The 20,147-nt window shown below is 53.0% G+C and overlaps 1 protein-coding gene across 1 annotated transcript; it reads right to left on the bottom strand.

Moving 5' to 3' along the window:
- Positions 1-5,613: 5,613 nt before the first annotated feature.
- Positions 5,614-18,852, bottom strand: Rac2 (Rac family small GTPase 2). The gene is made up of 7 exons (XM_057791848.1): positions 18,700-18,852; positions 16,645-16,716; positions 11,261-11,378; positions 10,719-10,781; positions 10,147-10,306; positions 6,666-6,798; positions 5,614-6,289 (listed from the first exon to the last, which is right to left on the bottom strand). Exons 1-6 carry the CDS (start codon positions 18,732-18,734, stop codon positions 6,668-6,670), a joined length of 579 nt encoding a protein of 192 aa, XP_057647831.1. The 5' UTR covers positions 18,735-18,852; the 3' UTR covers positions 5,614-6,289; positions 6,666-6,667.
- Positions 18,853-20,147: the final 1,295 nt, after the last annotated feature.

Genomic DNA, 20,147 nt, shown 5'->3' with positions numbered 1-20,147 from the left:
CCAGTGCCCATGAAGGTTCAGACGGGACATGAACACTGCTGTAAACTGGACCATGCATCATTAGTGTTTCCTTACATCAAAGAAACTGTCCCCGCTTCCCCGAGTCTGAGACTTTGTTAGACGAAGCTTAAAGGTGATGGACCAATTAGTACGGCAGAGAAAATTTTAAGGCATTTCACCGTTTAGATTAGCTAACTGCTTCTAGCCATACTGGTGGCAAGAATTTGGAGAAGAAGGTTTGGAAAAACTTGCAGGTTGCTCAAGATAGGAATGGTTAAAGTTGGCTCTAAGTGAGGAATAGATTGCTAAAGAGGTTCACACCATTAAAAGGGACTGGGAGACACAAGCAGAGAATCTCTGAGAGTTTGAGGCCAACCTGGTCTACAAAGAGAGTTTCAGGCCAACCAGAGCCACACAGTGAAACCCTGCCTCAAACAAACAAGCGAACACCAAAAATACCAATAAAAAGGAAGCCAATACCTTGTATCTGAGTAGTAGGGTAAAAATGCCTTGAGACTATCACAAGAGTAATCAGACCTCACCTATTGGCAGAGTCCAGGCTGTAAAAAAAGCTCATTTAAAAGATTTTCCCAGGATTCATTTCACCAAACGCATCTGCCCAGGCACACAGAGGCTCCAGCAATTGCTTGAAATGATTGCAGATCTCGTGCCATTCATATGACACTGGCTTCGCAGGCACGTAAATTGGAAGAGTTGTATGATCATGGAGGCATCCAGCCAGATTTCAAAGGAAAGCCCAGGAGGCCAGTTGGAGAGCGCCGGGGTCAGTCCCTGGGAGGGCAATGTGTGAAACTGAGGAGAAACTGAAGGTGCAGTAGAGACCATGGGGAGCTGGAGATGCCAGAGGCGTGGATCAGCTGCCAGGGAAACCCACAGCCAGTGAGCAGAGCCAAGCCAGCAGAGAGGCCGTGTGCAATATACCCAGCAAAACTAGAGCGCTGGGGTCCAAGCTCACATTATGTCAATGTGTGCCCTGGATGCAAAACATGGATCTGCAGGATTTGGTGGTCGCCCTGTTGGGTCGATGGCCTCACACCTCCTTTCTAGTCTCCTGTTTGCTCTGAAAGAGTGAGTGTGTTTACTGTGTGATTTTTTTTTTTTGACTTTGTAAATCTTCTTTGACTTTCAGCCTCTGTTTGAACTTTTAATCAATGTTGAAACCATTGAGGTTTTTGGAGAAAGCCTCGGTGCGGTGCTGGGTATTCACAGGGCAGCCGTGTTGTGTCCAATGATTGTCTTGCAACTGTCTTCATTTGGAGGTTAAGTGTGGCCTCAGGAAGTGTGTTAGGGTGTCAAACTGACACGTGGTGGGATTCAAGAGGTTAATCTTGATTGCCAACTTGATTGACTTGCGAGACACCTAGGACATTAGTAGAGAACACCCTGGGTGTCCGTGGCCATTTCTGGAAATGATTAGATGACAAGCTTCCGACTTAACCAGGGATTTAATCCACTGAGAGTCTACTTCCAGATGGACTGTTGGGGAGCAGAATTGTGGAAGGTGGAGTCCAATTGGAGGAAGAGGGTCTCTGAGACCTTGTTTTAGAAGGGTTTGTCTTGGTCCTGGCTCCTTACTGTTCATCTCTTTGCTTTGCTGGCTGCTGAGATGAGCAAGCTGCCCTCTACCGGGTCCCTCCTCCATGATGTCCCATTCTTGCTGTGGACCTAAAAGGGAGAAATCAATCCACCACCCACCAACGCCTCTGAAACCTCGGGTGGAGAGGACTCTTACCTCCTTTAAACTGTGTATCTCAGGCATTTTTTTTTAATAAGTGGAATCAAATCCACACCTCTCAAACCCAGTGCGGACAATTCACCCTGGCTCCTTGCAGCAGGCACTCTTCCTACCGTGCGGTCTCAGCCCCAGCAAACCCCCCCCCATAGAACTTGGGAAAGCCCTGCCCCCAGCACCTCTGAGCTCCAGTCTCCTGCCTCTGCCTGCCTCAGTCATTATTGCTGGTTGTTTACGAATAGGACTTTGCCCGAGTGCTTCCCCTAGACTAGAAGTGACCAGGTTGTCTTGTTCTGTGTTACCACTAAGACCCTAGTTAGTGCTGGGCAGAGGACTTCAGTCTTGGGAACAGGTAGACCAAGAGTGAGCTGAATTTGTTTACACTGTGAAGATGTCGTCCTAGCGGCTCTGAAGTGATGTCACATCCACAACACGAAAACAAGAACACCGTGCACGAGGGATGAACAAGTGAACTGTTGTCGCTTGGCAACCACCCCTGCTCCAGATTTCGAAAACTCGACTCCATGGCCCAGCAGTGTTAGGCTCTGCTGTCTAAAGAGAAACATGTGGAGTGGACCTGGACACAGTGAAGCCCTCACCGGAGGGGTTCGATTGTTATGTGGCATGACTGACTGTGACAGGAGGTTTCTGGGAGCAAGACTGGTGAGGACATTTGCAGCGGAGGGGGTGGAGATTTGGGGTCGTCTGGGAGACGTCCGCACGTGGTGAAAGGAAAAAGCAAGGGATCAGAACACATAAAGAATGACGTCAGAGTCCAGATACTGAGTGTCAATGCCGGTAGGGTATATGGGTCTGAGAGCACAAGGGACATTCATACAGAGGGGCCACTTCCCCGCTCTCTGGTGACATGGGACCCTCCTAGATGGCCTAGGAGCTCCTGAGGGCATGGTGCTGCCCACAGACTCCATGACAGCCCGCTAGATGAGTTCAGGTGCCAGTGAACGACGGGTCTTACACATTTCTTAAGCAGCAAGTATAGACGACACTTAGCATGGCACACTGTGTCTGTGACAAGGCCCAGCACAGGAGGGGCAGTGCCGTCAGGGGCTGTAATTGTCACTGGGGTGACAATTGTCCAGGCCTGACCAGTGAGAGCTGATGTGAGACGATGGGGCTAGAAGGTCCCTGCTTTGGAAGAAGGAGCAGAAAGCAGCCAGTTGTTGGGGGGTGGGTAGCTTCAGAAGAGGAGGTCCGGTCCAGCAGGCTCTTGCCTTGGCACCCCGGCTATGATGTCCTGGGTGAGAGGGCTGAGCCCTGGCCCCTCCCAGGCCACACACCACGTGAGTGGGTGCTCTGAGAGGCTGCTGGAGCGAGCCTCACTCCCGAGCCTACCCAGCGCTTCTTCCTGTTTCAAAATATGTTCTCTTCCGCTGTTCAGGGTACACCATTTTCTGTCCAAGAGGCCTCTGAGTCTCAGTCACTGAACTTAGGGTCCGTGGCCTCAGCCAACAGCAAAGGTCAGCAGAAAGTCCCATCAACTGTGGCAAAAACAAGCACGTGGTTCCTTCGTCCTCCATCCCCAGAACGAGGCTGACTGAGGCTTTTGGGACCCAGGTTCAATTTATCCTGTCCCCATTCTGAGCAATTGGCTTCTGTTTATGCTGTGGCTTCAAGCTCACAAGATGGCAGTAGCTGCTCCAGACATCCCATCAGAGTTCCGAGCACAGAGGGGGTGGCACAGAGGGCAGTGGAGACCAGTTCTGTTATGTCTCTCCCCAGAAGCCACTTCTCTGACTGACTCTCCTTGTGTGTGGCTAGCTAAAACAGTGTGACCTCAGAGACCTGAAGGCTGAGAAAAGAAGTATATTTATTTTAAATATCTATTTGTTAATGGTGTGTGTGTATGTGTTTGGTGCCCACAGAAGCCAAAAGAGGACATCAGATCCCCCCAGAGCTGAAGTTAGGAACAAAACTTGGGTCCTCTGAAAGAGCAGCAAGCACTCTTAATTGCTGAGCCATCTCTCCAGCCCCTGAAAACAAGTGTTCTGACTCATGCTAAGCACACTGCTGCCCTGCCTCATGGAGAGCAGAATGGTGGGAGGGAGGGGTGTGGGGGGAGGGGGGCGTCAGGCTGCTTTTTCCATCTGAGCACTGACTGCTAGGCTTTCCAGGGCCTGTTTCTTCCTTTGCCATGACTAGTTGCACCCCACGTGACATGATGGGGACTGAGATTATATGTGGGGGTGGGGGAGAGGCGCAGTGGTGTTTTGTATCTTTACCGTTGATATAAAGGCAAGGGCCCCAGGGCAGCCTGGGGGAGCTGAACACCCGCTGCAGAATCGCATCCCAGCACAGGGTGTTTACGGAGCACAGGGTCAGGGCCCAGGATGGTGGGCAGGTGAGCAACAGACGGAGAAGAAAGGTCATGGGAAGTGTTTCTGGTGTGCAGGGTTTTCTAGGTTCTGGGTCTTGTGTTCAGGGAACTGAAAGAAAGGCTTACACAGGTTACAGAAGTAACAGGGACTTGATTCTGAGCCAAGTGAAGGCAGAGATGAGAAAGAAGCAGGCTGAGGGCGGATGGGTTAGTGACAGCGTTCTCAAAGGCTCCGGGTGGCAGCCCTGGGCGGCTTTTATGCAGTCTGCAGGGAGAAGGGGTTTCACTACTCAGGGCCATAGCTTGAACGATTCTGTATTTTGATCTACGGATTTATATCATGGAAGTCTTTGCTCAGTATCGGGCACAGAAAGGAGCCGGAAGCTAAAAGAGGCACCCTGGTATTCTGGCTAACTATAGGGGCACCCGGGCCTTAAACATGCCAGCCTGACTGGGGTGCAGGTCCTCCCAACCATGTTGGAGCACCCAGCAAGTGTGGGTTTGAATCTTTCTTTCTGTGTCGGGTAAATACATTGAAAGATTGACCTCACATGATCGGAGCTCAGAACAGTGGCTTCCCCTGCTGTACCTAGCCCTTCCGGAGGTGGAGTCCCTTAAAGGAGGGTGCTGTGGACTGGGGGTGGGGGTTGGGACTCTAGGAGACAGAACATGGAGAGACTGGGCACTCCTTGGCAGGAACTGGTCTTCCAGGCTTTCAGGGTGAACCATCTCCTCTCAGTCACTTAGGGCCTCAGATCCTGGGGGTGGGAGTGTCTGTGTCACAAAATTCCTGAAACTATGGAAGCACTTGATGGTCAGTGGAAGTGTGCTGGGAGGACAGGGAATCTCAGACAGTGTCATGCCCAAGGTGGGACTGTCTCAGGGCCAGGCCCTGGGGTACCTGATACAGGCACCTCCTCAACTTCCATAGCAGCCTAAACTTCCCAGCAAGAATTTCAACATTATCTAGGCATGAAGATAATCTCTTATAATCCCAGCACGTAGGAAGCTGAGGTAGGAGGATAGCCGGTCTGAGGTCAACTCAGGCTACAACAAAAACAACAGAAAAAAAAAATCTGTTTTTCTTAGTGCCAGCTGGGGCAGGAACTGTCCCCAGCAATGGTGAGATGGATATTTACCATACGGTTCTCTGGCTTCTGAACACCTATCCAGTTCTAGAAAGGTTGTTTTTCTTGAGAACACATCATCCCCACACCCACCTTGTACCCCAGCTTCCTGGGAGTCACCTCTACTATTTCTAACACGCTTGTGATCACAGCTTAGCGTCTCTCTGACAGACAGCTGGTGGAAGGCGGGCCTAAGACAAACTGGTCCAATCAGAGTAACCCTTCCTTCGAACTTTGCCTGAACTTGAAGCTCAGAGGATCAAGCCCTAAGAGTCAACAGCTTGAAAATGGTCTGCCAACAGCAGACAGAGCCAGAAAGGACAGGAAGGCAAATTCCGTGGCATCATTTGGACCCCTCCGCCATGCCTTGAGCAAGCTGCACCTGAAGTCACAGCGGTTCTGACTTGAATCAATATATTTATTTTCTGCATAAGCAAGAGAGCTGTGTTTTCTATCTGCAGTGGTTCAGGTCCTGGCTGGCAGGGTGAGGTGGACAGTCCCAAGAAAATACAGCTCAGGACCCTTTGGAAAGAGTAGGAAGTCTTGAGAGATGGTAGGGGTGGGCTGAGCCCCTTGCTTGGCTGGGCAGACGGAAGACTTACAGAAATGGATTTGCTCTGTGATTTTCGGAAAAAGGAGAACAGAGGAGCAGACTCATGCATCTCTCCCTCTGGTTCAGGGAAGGAGATGACGCCCACAAGGCAGACCAGGGGCATTGGAGCAGGAAACCCTGTCCCTGCAGACACACAGTGGTGGGAGGCTGTGGAAACCGGAAGCTTCGAGAGGGAAGTCAGGAAGGCCTGGATCAGGTGGGTGTATGATGCTGTATGACGTGAGGACGATGGGCTGAGTCTTGGGGCTCCCCTCTGGTCCCTGGGAACACGGGAGCATTCCAGGTAGGGCATGGCCTATCAACATCCTCCCATCCCAGGGGACCTCCACTGAGGAGATAGACAAGTTCTGCAGCTGTCTGGGAAGAAACATCACAGGGAGGGGACGGCATTTCCCATCCGCACATCATTGGGCTTCGGTAGGGATCCTGGACGGTCAAGAGTGAGAGGACTGGGGTGAGACCTGGAAGGGACACAGGAAAAGGTCAGTATCAGGGTCATCCAGGCCTGCGGCTCCTTCCAACCTCTGCCTTCCCCAGGGCTGCCCCCCACATATCCTGCTGTGGGTTGGGTACTGTTGGGATTCTCTGGTTCCATTAGGCTTTTGTGGCCAGGATGAGCTGAGAGCCTGGCAAACCCTGTGTTCTGGCTTGAATCACTGGGCAGGTTCTGGCTTCCTTGGGCTGTGTCTATCAGGGAAGAAGTTTCATAGACAATGGGGCACCTGAGGCTACTTTAATACCCATGGCCCTCTGTTCTTGTCTAATGCTACTCTCAGTGACCTGAGGCCCAGGCCCAGGGGCAAGGTGCCCTTCCAGCCGCAGAGGAGAGGTGTGTACCCCTAGAGCAGGCTGCAGGGGCGCTTCTGCTGCCGTGTGGGCTGTGGACACAGGACAGCCCGGATGGCCTCATCGAAGACGGTCTTCAGGCCCCGTTGGGTGAGCGCGGAACATTCCAGGTACTTCACTGAATCTGAGAAGGAACAGCAGGGAAGTGGGGACCTGAGTCATGGAGAAGCAGCTGTGTCACCCCAAATAGTGGGCATCGCCAAGTGGGAGTGTCACCCAAGTGGGGAGCAGCCTCTCTGTACCTCATCTTCCTCCTGCAGGACTCAGTGAGGAAGGTGGAGGCCCCAGGGCAGGCCAGACTCTCTGGAACAAAAGGCCCTTTGCTTGGGAAGTGGGCAGGTTAAAGTCCTTCCCGTGAAAGGACAGGACTTGCTTCCATGACCAAATCTCCCAGCATGTCACCCAGGCCTTCCACATGAAGCTGACACCTCTGGGCAGATCAGAGGACACCCCAATATATCTGTCATTTAGTCACAACCCGACATATGAGGAAATCAAGGCGAACAGAGACCTGCCTGCCCCCGGGCAGCTCAGTGAGAGGAAGAAAACAGAGAACCCATCCGTGCCCTCAGAGGACTGACCCCTGGGAGGAGTCTACATGACTTCCTGTCCCCTGCAACCTGAACACAGAGCCCTGACACAGAAGGCCAGGAGATTTCAGAGGGAGGAAAAGGGAAGGAAGGGGAGCCAGGTGCCCTTGCTGGTGCCCTCTGCTCTTCTCTCTAGGGCAGGAACTTCTGACAGCGGTGAGGAAACAGTGGCCCTCCCTATCCCAGTGACCTGAAAGGCCCAGAACAGAACAGGGACGAGGGGTCCCCACTGGAGGAAAAGTCACCAAAGCCAGGGCTTGGGAGACCCAAAGGCAGCAAGGAGGAAATGGAGCTTCAGGGAGCCAGACACTGGTCAGTCACACCTGCGCGTTTCCTGTCCCTGGAACATTCCCAGGACACTCTTTTATCAGCGAGAAGATGAAGCCAGGGTCCTGGCCTGGCCTCTGACCATTATTCCAGAGAGGGCTCCTGACCTCTGTTCCTTGGGGCTCCCCATCTCTGTGACCAATAGTGAGGCACTCTGAACCCAGGCTCCTGGAGATTAGGCTGGGATGTTCACAAGGGTAACTGGAAGGGAGGGGCTCTCAGTCCCTTACAGAGAATGAAACAGCCTCAGGGAGAAGAAGAACCACAGGCAGAAGGACACACACATCACATACATGCACACACATGGACACATGGACACACACATACACACGTGCACATACATGCATACATACACACATGCACATGTACATGCACAGTAGGAGACTAAGGCCCAGAGAGCAAGAGTCAGAAATCCAAGGCCTCATAGTCAATCAGTGACACAGCCAGGAACAGATCCCATCTACAGAGCCCAGTCACGTAGAGCACATGCTTTAAGGGGAAGAAGTTTGGCCAGGAGAGACTGACCAGGCCTGTAAGTCCAGCACCAGGAAGACTGACAGGTGGTTCACACAAATTGGAGGCTAGCCTAGACTACACAGTGAGATGAGTGAGACATCGGTAGGGGGGAGGGGAGGGGAGGAGAGGGGAGGAAAGGAAAGAGGAGAGGAGAAGAGAGGAGAGGAGAAGAGATGGAGAAATAGATAACCTTGGCCAAAGAAGCTTCTTCCTGTAGTGGGCAGTAATCAATGCAGAGAAACGTTGGTCAATGTGCAGAGAGTAGTGACTACTGAGTGCTCAGTACTACATGAGACACCTATACCAACCCCCACCCCACCCTGAGTGCTCAGTACTACATGGGACACCTATACCAACCCCCACCCCACCCTGAGTGCTCAGTACTACATGGGACACCTATACCAACCCCCACCCCACCCTGAGTGCTCAGTACTACATGAGACACCTATACCAACCCCCACCCCACCCTGAGTGCTCAGTACTACATGGGACACCTATACCAACCCCCACCCCACCCTGAGGCTTAGGGAACATTGAGCAAGATGGGGCAGAGTCAGGGTGGTATTGGGTGCTGTGAAATACTGTCTTCTGGACATGGCATGTCCATTGCACCTGTGATCTCATAGCAGCTATGGTTGCCAGCGAGAGACCTGTGCAAGGTTAAAGCCAAGATCAGTCAACATTCCTGCAGGCAGCCCAAAGTGGACTCGGGGAGCTACAGACACTCACACACACATGCACACACACATGCATGCATATTCACCCACATGCACACACACACACACATTCATGCACACACATACACAGGACATGAAGGGAAGATGGACATGTGTCAGATGTCTGGGTAGAATGACGGGATAGTTCAGGGTGGATATGATTGAGACACATTGTTTACTATTATGAAATTGTCTAAGAATAAATAAAAATATCCCGCTTTTAAAAGACATATAGAAGGGAAAGTGAGCTGGGCACCAGCGTTCTCACTCTCAGCTCCCTTGCTGTGGCTGTTGACCAGCTGCCTCAGGTTCCTACAACCATGTCATTCCCACACCATAAACTTCACCTTGAGAGGTGGGGGAGCAATTCTAATGCACCCCCAAACTATGCAGACCAGTTTGGGAATAAGCTAGTTAAGAAGACAAAGCTGGAATATGTCCCTGACATTTATGAGGCTGGAGCAAAGGGCCCAGGGTGAAGCAGCAGAGAGGCCCCTGGGGAGACAGCCATGACAACCAGCTAGTCACAGGAAGGTTGCGGTTACTCTTCCTGTGAAGAGCCCCTCCCCCTATTTCCTGCAGAGGAAGAGGTGTAGGGTTGGGTGGAGGCCAGACCTAGCTGGCAGTTCTGCCTCAAGAGGATACCACCATGGGAGAGGCCAGACCCAGAGTTAGGTCTCCTGGGGATGGAGAGCTTAGCCAGGGCAAGGTGTCCCCACTCACCCAGCCAGCAACCCTCTTCCATGATGCTTTCAATTGCAGCCACCACCTCCCCAGCTGAATGACCTTGAAGGGTCAAGCTTCCTCAGCCTGGTTCTTGGAGGCACACAGTGACTGGTGGCCAGTCAGGATTAGTGGAGAAAGGGAGGCCAGGCCAGGCACAAAGGAATGAGTCACCCTTCAAGTCCCCAGCAGGGACAGCTTCTGCAGGAAGCCTCCCAGAAACAACCTAACCTGACTTGGCTGCCTGTGCTCCAGGCTGTGCCTCCCTCCTCTGCTTCAATCTATTCCCATCAGTCCCTCGCTTCAGGGTCTAAACTTGGCTGACACCATGACCATCTAACACAGAATCCCCCTGTGCAGTGCTGCTCTTGGGACCTGTGAGCCTAGACATCCAACATGGCAGAAGCCATCACTACCGCCATACCTTCCTGTCAGAGAAACATAAGCACAGAGAGAACAAGTGACCAGTCCAAGGTCACACAACTGGTACAATGATTTGAAGCACAGCCAGAGTTGACACACAGCATAACTCTAGGACAAGGGTGTCCAAACACCACCCCTAGCCCTCAGCCTCCCGCTCTCTGAGCTCAAGCCTCATACCAATATCCTTGGCCAGTGCCAGGCCTTGTGGGTAGGTGATGGGAGCCAGCTTCTTCTCCTTCAGCTTCTCAATGGTGTCCTTGTCATCTCGCAGGTCCAACTTGGTACCCACCAGGATGATGGGAGTGCTGGGGCAGTGGTGTCGTACTTCAGGGAACCACTGGCAGGGTGGGGAGAGGAGAGTGAGAAAGAGAGAGAGCAGAGGGAAGTGGGACATAAATCCCCTGGGCACCAGGCAAAGGGAGAAAGAGGCCCCAGAGCAGGGTCACAGGGTACAACAGGAGCTGAGCAGGCGTGAAAAAAAAGGCAAGATTCTTTTTTGGAGATAAGAGTCAAGAGAGGTGGTTGTGTATTGATAAGAGGGGGCACGAGACTGGGCAGGGAGAGAAACAAGGAACAGAAGTGGGCGGAACGCTTCCTGTCCCAGCCCAGGGAGACTCTCTCCTCATTGGCCTTGTGGGGCACTAGTGACCCTCTGTCCTGGATTCTCCTAATCCAGCATGGACCTCGACAGCTCAACCCTCCTTCCCTCAGTGCCACCTAAATGTGTCCCCAGCCCCCTTGAGGCTCACCTTGGCTCGGACGTTCTCATAGGAGGCCGGGCTGACGAGCGAGAAGCAGATGAGGAACACATCCTGGAGACAGAGCAGGGCAGGATCCTCAAGAGGGAGGCCAGAGCGTCCTGTCTGCCCACCCCCTCAGCGCTCCCGCATATGCCCCAGCTCCTGCCACTGCTGTGTAACCCTCTACCTGGCAGTCTGACCCTCCCTTTGCCATGGTGGGTAGAGAGCCCAGATCCATGGACCCAGAAGGCACAGAACTATCTGCAACAGGTCTCCTGCCCACCCCAGACCAGGCACACTGCCTGGCTACTCACACAAACCCTGGTAGTATCTGCCTGTTGCACACTGAGAAAGGTTGGCATCTCAGGGCATGGATACTGGGGGGCAGCAGGGCTGAAGGAGCACAGTTTGGGGAGCATCGTAGCTCAGCTCTGCCCTACAGGCCTCAGAGGGAGACTCAGGGTTGAGCAGCTACAGCTGGCAAGAAGGTCATGGGCAGGAGATGGAACAGGATCAAGACCCAGACCACAAAGAGGCACAGAGGTGCGCACCGTCTGCGGGTAGGAGAGCGGCCGGAGGCGGTCATAGTCCTCCTGGCCTGCGGTGTCCCACAGCCCCAGGTTCACAGGCTTACTGTCCACCATCACATTGGCCGAATAGTTGTCAAACCTGTGGGAAGCAGGAAGGATCAGGTCAGCCTCAAACCCAGAGACCCGCCAGGACTTCCAGCACAGGCCAAGGCTGCTCGCCTCAGAGCAATAGGACTAGCCCAAAGTCACACAGCACTGCGCCGCTGGCTGTGTTCCCAACTGAAGGGCACCATTAAAAACACCATAAGGACAAGTAAACAAATAGGAAAATGCATCTCATTTTCCTGCCTCCACTCGTCCTCAGGAAAGGTGACTGCTGGGTTGTGCGCCATGCACCCAAAGGTTGACGAGAATGGACGTTAACCTTCCTCCTGTGCTGTGCACCTAGATCATCACAACGTCTGCTGAGTGACTGACTATTGGTCCCTCATTTGAGCTGGGTCCCCCTGAAGCAATCCCTGAGGAAGAAGGCAGTGAGGGGTGCACTCAGGAGGTAACTCCAGGAAGCTGTCAGAGGGAAACAGGAAGGAAACAGATGCTAGCGAGCTGATGCCCTGCCAGAGCCGTCTGGGAGACGAAGGGACCACGTCGTGAGCCTTCTGGAAGGGCAGGAGCTGCAGAGGATCCACTGTCTCACTCCTGTGATGAGTAGCTGCATTAGGCCCCCTTCTAGAGGACAGACAGACAGATATCAGTTGTGAGCCTGTGGCCTTGCACTGGTGTAGGTCAGACATTGGACCGGGAGCCCATTGAGCAAGTGTTGAGACAGGGACCACTTGGAAGCCCTGGGAGAGCCCAGCCCAGCTCCATGCTGAGTGGAGGGGGCTTTAGGGAGTAAACCACCACTATTCATACCCTTAGGGGAAAGAAACAGGCTTGTTGGTTGGGGCATGGGGCCAGGATCAGAAGGGTGTCATGACCCCATGCGAGGCCACACAGCCAGTGAGTGACCAACCGAGGGGAGAAGCTGTGTCCCTGGCAGGCTTGCAGCGTCCTGTCACAGTTGTGCCTCTAGGGACACCTTCATTGCCTGTCTATGCGAGCTAGGCATCATCTGACCTCCTAAGCTCAAACACGCACCCAGTCAAGACCTGGTCCCCTGAGACCTCGAGCTCCTACCTTCTCCATCTGCTCTTCCCTCACAGGGTGAGCTTACACTGGCTGCCTGCTGAGCTGGCCTATGCTCACCACTTCCTCCTATCTGAGTAGTCCCACCCCTCCTTAATTGCCTCCCATATTCCCCAGGACTCCATGTCACTCTCTGGGACACCCCAGGGAGACTTTTCTGTCCCAGCCAGGTCAGCCCCATTAACAACACCCCTTGAGGGTTGTTGTTCCTTTCTGCCCTGAGACCAGTCCAGGATAGACAATTGGCACATAGTAGGTCTGCTCTGTGCCTATTCTTGGAACCACTCCTGTGAATCTCGGAAGAACCTTTAGGGAGGCAAGGCTGGCCAAGGTGCCTGGGCTATTTGGGGCCCTGATAAGATGGAGAGATCAGGACCTTCTGTCTTCCCAAGATGGCTTGCAGCAAAGGCATCTGTCTTTCTGGGTCCTCTGGGCTCTAAGGGCATTTGCTCTTCCTATGACATCCATTTGGGGACAAGAAAATGAACAACATAGGGGTTGATTCAGTCCAGGGCAGCTGCCTGAGCTTTGAGAAGGCCAGGGTTCTCCCTGACCTGACTGTATGGCTCAGGGACAGCCAACTAGCTTTTCTGGGCCTCACTCTCTTCCCCATTGCTGGGGTCATTATTGGGCTTCAGTGAGATGGGAAGTATTCATATCATCCCATTGAGAGTGTCTAGGCTTATTATCAATGTCTCCAGTTTCTAGAGGACTAGCTGCTGAATTCAAGAAACAACCAGAGACATGACACATACTTGGACTTATATCACACTTTCCCTTCCTCAGACGTCTTTCATGTACATCACTGTGGCCGCTGTGACCCCTTTTCCTAGATAGAAGTAGGTTCATGGGAAGGAGTGGATTTACCCAGGATTCCCAGGCTGGTAGGCGGCAGGGCCAGGCATCGGGACTTGTTGCCCAGTTCGGAAAAGCCACTGTGGTGAGCGTAGCTGCTGGACATGTTATGAGACGGTGAGAACTGGTGGGACAATTTTCACCTGAGCTGGTGCTCTGTGGCCTGACCTCTGGCTATAGGCCAGCCCCACCCCGAACACGGAGTAGGATGTGCAAGGGGCTGCACACCTAGGTCACTTGGCTGCTGCCCACTGGAGGCCTGGTGTCATGGTGGTCAAGGGAAGGCCAGCTTGGTCCTACTGAGTCACCAGAGCCAGGATCAAGGAAAGAACAGACTAAGTCCCATATAACCTTATCTCAAGGTGATCTTTTCCCTATGGAGCTGAAACTGCACCACCAACCCACAGCAGGGCAGAGCAGACTCCACCCACCAACCAGGATGCTCTGCCCCTCTGCCAGCAGCAGCAATGAGATGTTCTGGAAACTGGTACTCTTCTAGAGTCAGGAGTGAGCTAGCTCACAGGGCCCTGGCCTCACACAGCTCTGCCCCAGCCCTGAAGAGTTCTCAATGGGCAGGACAGAAAGTGGGAGGAAGAGAAGGAGGAAGCGGGCTGCTTCAGGCCAGGAACACTGTCAGGAAGGGAGACATTCTCGGGGTCTCCCTGGGGGAGAGCAAGGAGTCGAGAGAGCCCAGGAATCATGGGCTGAACTCCTGGAAGAGATAGGACAGGTGAGGTGGAACTTGGAAAGTTTTGATATCCCCTTCCACTGGGTTTTAACCATAAAGGGGATCCACCTGAGGTACTTAGGCCAGGTTGTGGCTCTGCCTAAATTCTGCTTTTAAAAACTTATCTATTCGGAAAAAAAAATTACTTTTAAGATGTTCAGCGGTGGCACATTCCTTTAATCCCTGCACTTGGGAGGCAGAGGCAGGCAGATCTCTGTGAGTTCGAGGCCGGCCTGGTCAACAAAGTGAGTTTCAGGACAGTCAGAACTGTTACACAGAGGAACCCCGTCTCAAAAAAAAAAAAAAAAACACTTATCTATGGATTTTTTTTTTTTTAAATAGAAAGATTTGCCTAGGGACTGGTAAGCACCACATGTGCACACCTGTAATCTCAGCACTCCAGCGGTGAAGGCAGGAGGACCAGGAGTTCGAGGTCATCTTCATCTGCTTAATGAGTTTAGACTAGACAGCCTAGACTACAAAACAAACAAAAAGAACCCCACAAATTTTACCTGGAATCTGGCTGTTGGGGAGACAGAGACAAGAGGATAGCTATAAGCTAGAGGCTAGCCTGGGCTACATTGTGAATTCTAGGTCAGTCAGGGTTATAGTATATACCCTACCACAAAAATGAAAAAAAAAGTCAAAGTTTGTGCAGGCTTTTGTTGGACCATCAGGAGGTAGCCAGGGTTGGAGCCCTTGTCTCTGTGCCTGATGGCATGGGGCAGCTGTCATGTTTCCGTGCCTATAGCACTCAGCACAGAACCACCCTCAGGCAGGTGTCACCATCTGAGAATATGTGTGCCAACCTTGTTGGCCACGGGTTCATCTCAGAGAAGGAAATCCAAGAAGCAGTTGGCACCAGCCGCCACCTGCACAGCAGCACAGGGGGATTGATTGGGGACAGACCTGCAAACCCTCGGTCCCCATCTGGCTGACCAGCAGTGAAGCCCTCAGGACATCGAAAGCCTCTGGTCTCCACCTCCCACCTCCTTGCAGGGAAGCTGCTGCACAAGGCTCAGATCTCCCGGTCCAGGGCCTGTCTTGTAGAAAGGGAAACTGAGGCTCGTGGGCTCAGAGGGAAAGGAATTGCTTTGAAATCCTTGAGCAGGTGGGCCCTCCACCATAGCCAAGGCAAGTAAAGACAGAATAGGGTCTTGACTCAGGGACAAGGGCAGTGTCAACATACCCCGGTGACAGCGGCCTTCAGCCAGAATCCCCTTTGCTCCTCTTCTTCCTCATGTCTAACCCCAGCCCTTTCTGGCTTCCAGGAGCCTTAGAAGCCTGGTGGCAAGAGATATCCCACTTTACACAGCGGGACAATTGCCAGTCTTCATTTATATTAGGATACAACTGGGCAGAAAGCAGTGCCCAGCTGTATACCCAGCCCTTCTGGCTGCACTTTTCTGGGTCCTCCCCAGTAGGTGACAGAGACAGATGAACCCCTGTTTCTGAAAGTGAGCTCCATGCAAGCACGTGCCTCCACTTGGAGTGGAGTCTTGGTTTGGCATTAGTGGGGTTGCTTGCTCCTCTAATGGTGTGGGGATTGGGGGTGACTTTAGACCCCTCTATATACCCTTTATGCTCCAGACAACCCTCCCCCAGCAAATAAAAATAAGGGCCCCAGTGAGGCTCTGAAGCCCAATAGGCTGAGTGTCTCTAGGTGACAAGCCCCTTAGCTGCTGTGAGCTATCAGGATATTGTAACACCCTCTTCCCTCAAGGACCCAATGCAATCATGTACCAATGATATCCTGTACCAGGCCATCAACCGAAGGCATTCTAAGTAGATGTTGTGGTTCTAGCTAGTTAGTGTGATGGTTCTCCTGGGCCTTGCCACCTCAAAGCACATACATTGCATATGAGACCGTGTATATAGTAGTACACTGTGTATCAACCACCATGTAGAGAAGGTGGGGGAGAACCCAAGAAAAATGCATGGCTCCCTGCCCTCCACAGGCTTATGATCTTGGGAGAGATTTGGCAAACTCCTCTGGGGAATGACAGACCTTTAGGCTGGATCAAAGCCTTCCCAGGAGGGCACAAAAGATGGGCCTGGACGGTGTAGACATGAAGTTGAGACAGGAAATTACCACAGACACGGGAAAAGCTGGTGTAAAGGCCCTGCCACAGACTTGCCTAAGGAGTGTTGGTCTAAAAAGCAAAACAGTGGGTAACATCTCTAGGAGGGGCAACTGAAGGAGCCCTGGAAGAGCCTGTGCAAGGTGCTGGGGAGCGTCCCTGTGAGTGGTGGGGTGCCCTGAGTCCCTTCTGACACCTGTGGACTCCCCCTTGGTATCATGTGGCAGCTGGTGGCAACATCCTGCACCAGGAAGCAGGCCTCCCACAGACTGCAGCTGGCACTGCCCCACCCCAGTCATTTGGTCCCCAGACTCTGCGCTACCCAAGTGTCTGGAGTTCTCTCCCTCCCTCCACACTCCTCCGCACCACTTTCTCCTCCTGGCCAGCGAAGGGCATCTTCCCATCCCACAGTCCCTCCTCCTCCTGGAGCCTCCACCTCCCTATCACATGCCGCTGCATTGCCAGCTGGACCACAGGCCAGCTTCCCCAAGATGGAGTCTCTCTAACTTTCCTAGCCTGCCTGACTTCAGGGGCCTGGAGCAGGCAGAACTCACACAGTGGGGATGTATTCTCCGGGGAAGGCATTGGTGGTATAGCTGATGAGAAGGCATGTCTTGCCCACGGCTCTGAAAGACAAGAGACACAAAGCAAAAGAGACCAAGGTCACGGGCTATTCCTGAGACAAGGGGACATCTGAGCCCTTACCCATCTCTGGGCCTCAGTCTCCCAATCCCAGACACCCCATGACCGTGTCCTTAAGCCCCTGCAGTATCCATAAACACCCAGACTTCAATCCTGGCAATGGGTCTGGGCCCTACATCCAGGGAGAGCTGGGGAACCGTATGTGCCCCCTGTGTGGTGGGTGCAGGTGATAGACACAGACAGTCATGGGGCAGAGGAGAGGACCCTGCTGGACAAGGCTGTCACACCTGGGCTCAGATGCCCGCTCCACCATCTACCATCTACACAACTTTGGTAAGTCACCTAAGCTCCTTATGCCTCAGTTTCCCCATCTAGACAACAAGGACAAGTCCGTCTTCCCAGTGAATTAAGTGATACTCCGAAGACCCTGAGCCCAGTGCCTTGGGTTCCACAACAGCCAAGGCCTGTTAGGGATTACCCGTAGCCTTAGAGTATATGGGGCTTTTTAGCCAGAGGGGCCTGGGTTCAAATCCTCTGCACTCTAAGGCAGGTTACTTAATTTCTCTGAGCTTTCGGTCTTCCCACCAATAAAATGAGCCCCGTGGTGGTAGGCAGGGGTGGTGGGAAACTAAGATAGACAGAGGGCCATGACCCAGTGACCACACACAGTGAGCAACAGAGAAACGGCACAAATTGAGATGACCACCATTTAGGCTGTCTCCTTTTCAATCTGGGAGGCTACCCAGGTCATTCAGCAGGAAGCTGAGAGGCCAGAGGGACAGCTCTGGGCCTTCCCCAGCTCTATTCTGTTAAGTCACTTCCCACTCTAGGAGCCTGGCCTACCTTCCCTCCCCCCCACATGTCTGCCCTCAAGCCCCAGGTTGCCACCAAGGTAACTCTGAATGAGTAGAACCATTGGCTTCCGGCCAACCCCCTCTCTGTCTCGCTCCCCCAGAGCAGATCCAAAGCAGAAGTGAGCAAGGCAGCTGTGGCTGATAACGGCTGGCTGACTGCTGACACCCCTGGAGCAGAGACCGTGATAAAGTCATCTGAGTGGAAGACAGTCTCTGCCCCCAGCAAGATCAGCAGAGCCAAACCAGGAAAGGTCCCAAGGCTTCGGCCACTCCCTCTTTTGAATTGAAGCTGGGCATCTAGAACATACCAGGACGGATCTAGCGAGACCCCAAGATGCACCTGAGGGCTGCACCCTAATGTGCTGGAATACCCGAGAAAATGACCCGCTCACTGCACTTGAGGAGATTGAGTCCTTGGGCCATGATAGCCTGTGGTCCCTCCTGAGGCCTGACAATGAATATAACCCCTGAGCTGGGGTGCAGCCAGCCTGCCCCCTGGAAGTCCCCACCATCCCCCTTCACCTTCCTCCTTCCCTTACACTGACCTTAGCTTCCTCTTGCTCCCCACCTCTTCCCCACCACATGGAGTAGAGTCACACACTACAGGCAGGACAGCAAGGAACCTGTCTCAAGCCACCCCAGCCCTCCCCTGGGGCAGAGGCCTTGGCCCAGAGGACTGGGTAAGAGTCAGAAAGAGTGGAAAGTCTCAGGAGTTCCCCAGACTCAGCAGCAGCCAGTCAGGCACTAGAGCCCAGGTCAACCTGGAGAACAAAGGTTCAAAGGTCAAGTCTCTGATTTCCCTACCTCACACCTGCACGCTGAATGGGAACCTGATTCTCCGTCCTCATGGGAGGCCTGCCCCAGCTCTCAGGGTACAGGCAAGGAGCAGCACCCCACCTCCAGTCCCAGGCCCTCCACCCAGGTGGCTTCCGGGGAGGGAGTGAACTGAGGACAAAAGAGCAGCCCAGGTTCACCCCAAATGCTCCTAGAGGGCCCTAGGAGATGAAGTGACTATCCCCAGGACCTCCTGGGAGACCTGAACCTGTGAGTATGCCAGGGAGGGTCTCGGGGACATCCTGGGAGGGGTGGGAGACAACACAGTCAGGCACTTACCCATCACCCACCACCACACACTTGATGGCCTGCATTGCACCCGAGACCCAGCAGCCAGTGATGACACTTGGGGACCAGGAGCGTTGCTGTGGACACCAGCGGTATGGAGTGGCTGGGAGGTGCCCCGCACTGCACTGAGGAGCGACACCCCAGCTCAGCAGGCAGGAGGAAACGGAAGAGGAACTTACCCAAGCTGCTGCCCCACAGCCTTGAAGGGGTGGAGCATGTGGTCTGGAAGAGGACCTGGGGCCCCTCAGGTGCTAGGTTGTGCCCTGGCCAGCCATGGGCACCTGACCCAGGCTTCAACAAAAACCTGGACACCCTCTGGGCTTGGAGATTCACTTCCTGATCTAGGGTAGCCCCAGAGTTGATCTCTAAGAATCTGTGTCTTCCGAAAAGTCAGTTGGCCTAGATCCTAGGTGTAAGCCCTTAATGAGTGCCTACTATGTGTCAGGCATTGTGTTGGGAGCTGGTGCCTCTAAAATGCAGGAAACAGGGCTGTCCTGGAGTTCCTAGCCTCTAGAGAGGCTAACTGCATCACAGGTGCCGCGAGCAAGGCAGGAGACACGGGCCATGGGAGAGCTACAGGGTGGCCTCAGAGTCACCAGCAGGGAGAGCTGGTGGCTGCACAATGTGATGCCCAACGGAGGATGCTGTGGGGCGGGCTGTCTAAGCAGGGGCCAGTATGAAAATAAAAGGCAAAGGCGGGGGACAGACAGGAGGAGATGAGCAGGAGAAGGAAGAGGAGGAAGAAAGACAGGAGGGAGGGAGACAGAGGACGAAGGGGCATCAAATGCAGTAGACAAGCTCACAGAAACTTGGCAAGCCATTTGTCACAGCATGGTGGCTCACGCCTGCAACTCAAACAAGCTGAGACAGCAGGATTGCTGTGAACTTGAGTCTGGGATACAGAGTGAATTCCAAGCCAGCCAGAGCTATATAGCAAGATCCTAGCTGGAAAACTGCCCCAAACCAAAAGCCCTACCAATGAACTGATGTGGGCTTCTCGTCATTTTAATTATATCAGCTGATTGCGAGGGATACTGAGACACTTGCCAAGTGTTTAACATTCATGTTTGCAGGTGTTCTGTTGATCATTCGTGTTTGCAGGTGTGTTGCTGATTGTTCATGTTTGCAGGTGTGTTATTGATTGTTCATGTTTGCAGGTGTTTAGCTGGGCATTTGCGTTTGTAACTGTGTATTGAACTTCTGAGTTTCCTGTTGCAGAAGTTGCCTATTTATGTCCTTGTCTATTTCTCTGCTGAGCTACTTTGTCCCCCTCTCTTTGGAGAAGTTCAACTTTTGACTTTCAAGTGTAGATTGCTATAAACATTACCCAGCTCATTTCCAGTCTTGGGATTGTTTTGTATAAGCTATCATATTTATAAATGTTTATTTGTATGTGGTCAACTTTACATTTTCTTCCCTAATGACTTATACTCTTTGAG

This window comes from Chionomys nivalis, chromosome 17 (assembly GCF_950005125.1).
Source record: "Chionomys nivalis chromosome 17, mChiNiv1.1, whole genome shotgun sequence".
NCBI classification, from domain to species: Eukaryota; Metazoa; Chordata; class Mammalia; order Rodentia; family Cricetidae; genus Chionomys; species Chionomys nivalis.
Note: the sequence above shows the minus strand (reverse complement) of the source record. Positions and strands in the feature narration are given on the sequence as shown.